At 41.0% G+C, this 3,277-nt stretch overlaps 1 protein-coding gene across 2 annotated transcripts; it reads right to left on the bottom strand.

The window, feature by feature from the left end:
* Positions 1–830: 830 nt before the first annotated feature.
* LOC139780836 (uncharacterized) lies at positions 831–3,010 on the bottom strand. 2 transcript variants are annotated; one of them, XR_011720353.1, is made up of 2 exons: positions 1,692–3,010; positions 831–1,571 (listed from the first exon to the last, which is right to left on the bottom strand). XR_011720353.1 is itself a non-coding variant. In XM_071719545.1 (2 exons), the coding sequence occupies exon 2, from the start codon at positions 1,545–1,547 to the stop codon at positions 861–863; it is 687 nt and encodes a 228-aa protein (XP_071575646.1). In that variant the 5' UTR covers positions 1,548–1,571; positions 1,692–2,841; the 3' UTR covers positions 831–860. The 2 variants fall into 2 exon arrangements, 1 of the variants encoding a protein (XP_071575646.1); XM_071719545.1 differs by having other exon boundaries at positions 1,692–2,841.
* Positions 3,011–3,277: the final 267 nt, after the last annotated feature.

Below are 3,277 nucleotides of genomic sequence, written 5' to 3'. Positions count from 1 at the left end.
TTCTGGAAACCGGTATCAAAATTTGTCTAATTTTTCGAGGATGATGTCGATGAAGAATAAATTAATATAAGAAAATAAAAATAAAAATAAAAAAATAAAAGGGCTTTTATACAAAATTGTCTAAAAAAGGTCTCTTTTCCAAAAAAAAATGTTTTGGGGGTAAATATTATTATTCGGGGCAAAAACATCGTCTACTGTCTAATAAATTAGCCCATAGAGGGTTTTGGGAAGGGGTCGAAGCGAGGGGAAAATGTCTGCTGGGAAAGAATGTTTATTAGCATCAGTTGCGTTTAAAATTTGATGATCAATTTAATTTGTGATATTATTATTCTACTCTCACAGTTTTCAAATTAGAACAACCAAATTTGGTGTACTATCTCATGATACTCTAACTTAGACCGTAGAGGGTTTTGGGAAGAGCTCTGAGCCCGGGGACAAAGGGCCCTCATACAAAGTTGTCTAAAAAAGGTCTCAAAAAATGAATTTTTTTTAGGTAAATATTACTATTCGGAGAAAAGAAGGAAGAGCTTTTGAGCCCGCGCGAAGCGCGGGCGAAAAAGCTAGTATTATATAATTTTATCTTTAATTTTTTATTTATCAATAATTTTTTCTACCTAAAAAGTACCATTTTGATCCTCCTGAATAATTCAACTTTTTTGAAGATATTGATTGATTGATTGATTGATAACGTGTACTTTATTACCCACATGGGGTCCAAAAGGGCGTTTTGTAGGGACGTACCCAACCCTTTACAATAATTCCCGTCACCCATTACATATAATACATACAATACATTAGTTTGGCGTTTTATAGAGACGTACCCAACCCTTTACAATTTTTGCATTTTGTTATCCCCCTCCCTACCACTTCCAGCTCCTTCCCTCCGATCCCTCCTCTTCCTCGTCGGAAATCATTAGAAGATTTTCTTCCATCTTTTTTGAAATTTCATCCTCTGCTGACCTGCTTGACTTTCTGTTTTGCTTCTCCTTCCATTCCTTTCTCTTTTCTCTCTCTTTTCTTTCTTTGATCCTATCCTCCAGTGACTTGTCTTCGTCCATTTTTACTCTCATTCTGCTTCCTTCTCTTCTTCTTGCATCTAACACTTTCCATTTGTCATCCTCGTTTCCCAACTTTAGCAGCATCGTGAGCCATTCCCCTCTCTGCCCTAGCACGCTCACCTCCTTCAATTCCACCTCCATCTTCAATCTTTTCGATATCAGCTTCTGCACTTTGCTCAGGTTTGTGCCGCCTTCCCCCCATATCACTTTCTCGACTCTAATTATAATGTTTTTCTTTCTTTTTTCTTCCTCGCTCTCCTCATTGTCTTTGAAACACCATTTTCTCTTGTATGTGTTATCCCCTCTCTCTTCGCTCTCGTCCCTCTTCCTTTTGCCTTGGTCTTGTTCCATTCTGTTCATCCTTCTATCCATCGCGTCCCTCTCCTTCTTCAGCTCCTTTATTTCTCTCTTGAGATCTTTCAGTCGTTCGTCTATTATCGCCTCTATCACCTCCCTGTCGACTGTTAACGCCACTTTTCTGCTCATCATTCCTCTACTTCCTTCCTGCGGTATCTGTGGATAGTAGAAAATGTCTGATTAATACCTCTGCTTATATGTACCTTTCTCCTCCTCCTGTCCTCTGCCCGTCTCTCTCATTCAATTCCTTAGATAACTCTTTCTGCCGCTCTTTACCTTTACTCCTCCGTCGTCAACTCTTTCTGCTGTTCCTGCCTTGCTTCTTTTACTGTCGCTTTCTTATCACCTTTATTCTCGCCACGTGCACTTCTCGCCTGTTTTCCTCGATCTGTTACTCTCTTCCATCGCACTCTCGACCTTGCCGCCGATCCATTTTACCCGTTGTGGCGGCGTGCATTGTGTACCCGCCTTGCCATTTCCGCTATTCTCACCTCTAGTACCACTTTCTCTTTCTCCCGGGTTAAAGGAGTATTGTATCGGCTCATTCTGCTCCGTTCATTCAATCTAATAGAATACATTCTTTTATACCTCCCTCATCTTCCTTTTCACTTCCTCCTCTCTTGTTGTTCCCCTACCTGCTTATCTATCCTTTATGTTCCCCTGCTTATCTACCTCGACGTAGGTTCCCTTCATTCCTTTTCGATGTCTCGTCCTGCTTAGTCCTCTTTCGGGAGGTTATTGGCTCTTCCCCCTGCACTTTCCGTTCTTCTCCCTCTCTCCTCTTGTCTCATTTCCTCTACTGCTTTCATCCATTTCTCTCCCTCCCCCTTCTCTCCCAGCAGTCTACCCACCACGTCTTGCCATCCCTCTCCGTCCCACTCCTCCCATCTGGCACACTCCTCCCATATGTGTTCCCATGTTTCCTCCTCCCTCCCACACATCCTGCACCTTCTATCCTCCTCTTCACCCCAGTATAGTCCCTCCCTCACTTCATTACCAAGTCTGAATCTTGCCACCCTGCTCCATCTCGCTTCCTCCCATCCTTTCTTTAAATAGTCCGGGATCCCTTCCTTCCTTATATTCTTATACCACCTGTTGTACTTCGATTTCGTGATCTTTTCCATCCTTTCTTGTCTATCCTTCTCTTTCTCCTTCTTTTCCAATTCCTCCTCCTCAAGCTCTTCTTCTTCTTCCGTTTCTACTCCGATCCCTTCCAAGTAGTCTTTTCTCTCATGCTCCCATTTTCCTATTATCCTTCCTCTCTTCCATCTCTCTTTCATTTCTTCCATACACTTTCTCGCTATTTCTCCTCCTCTACCTTCTCCCAGTTTTCTTTCAAACCTCCATGCTCTTTTGCTTGCTCTAGCTCTCATTTTCTCTCTTTCTAGCTCGTCTCTGACCATATATCCCGGCGTCCTCCAGTTTACTCCGATTACCCATCTTAGATATCTCTCTTGAATACCTTCAACCTCTCTCCTTTCCTTCCATCCCCATATTTCTGCTCCGTATCCCATCACCGTCCATATCAGGGTGTCATATAGCCAGATTCTTCTTTTGCAGTCCTTTTTCCACATCCTCTTTCCTATCCCCCACACTTCCCTCATTACTCTTGCTGCCTATCTTCTTCTCTCTCTAATGTGCGCCTCTTTTTTGAAGATATCAATCCGCATTATTTTTTTTAACGCTTATCTCTGAAGTAAAAAATCTTAAATAGATTTTTTTATAGATACTGCATAGAAGAAATTACAAATTTTTAAACAAATCCATCTCTTTCCTTTATTCTTATTTAAAGTTTATTAAAAATAAAATATTAAATAAACGATGTTTATCAAAATAAATATAAAATCGTCAATTACAATGTA

The sequence above is a fragment of the Temnothorax nylanderi genome, unplaced genomic scaffold (assembly GCF_030848795.1).
Source record: "Temnothorax nylanderi isolate EJ_2023f unplaced genomic scaffold, tnyl_v1.0 TNYL_tig0300_pilon, whole genome shotgun sequence".
Classification (NCBI taxonomy): Eukaryota; Metazoa; Arthropoda; class Insecta; order Hymenoptera; family Formicidae; genus Temnothorax; species Temnothorax nylanderi.
Note: the sequence above shows the minus strand (reverse complement) of the source record. Positions and strands in the feature narration are given on the sequence as shown.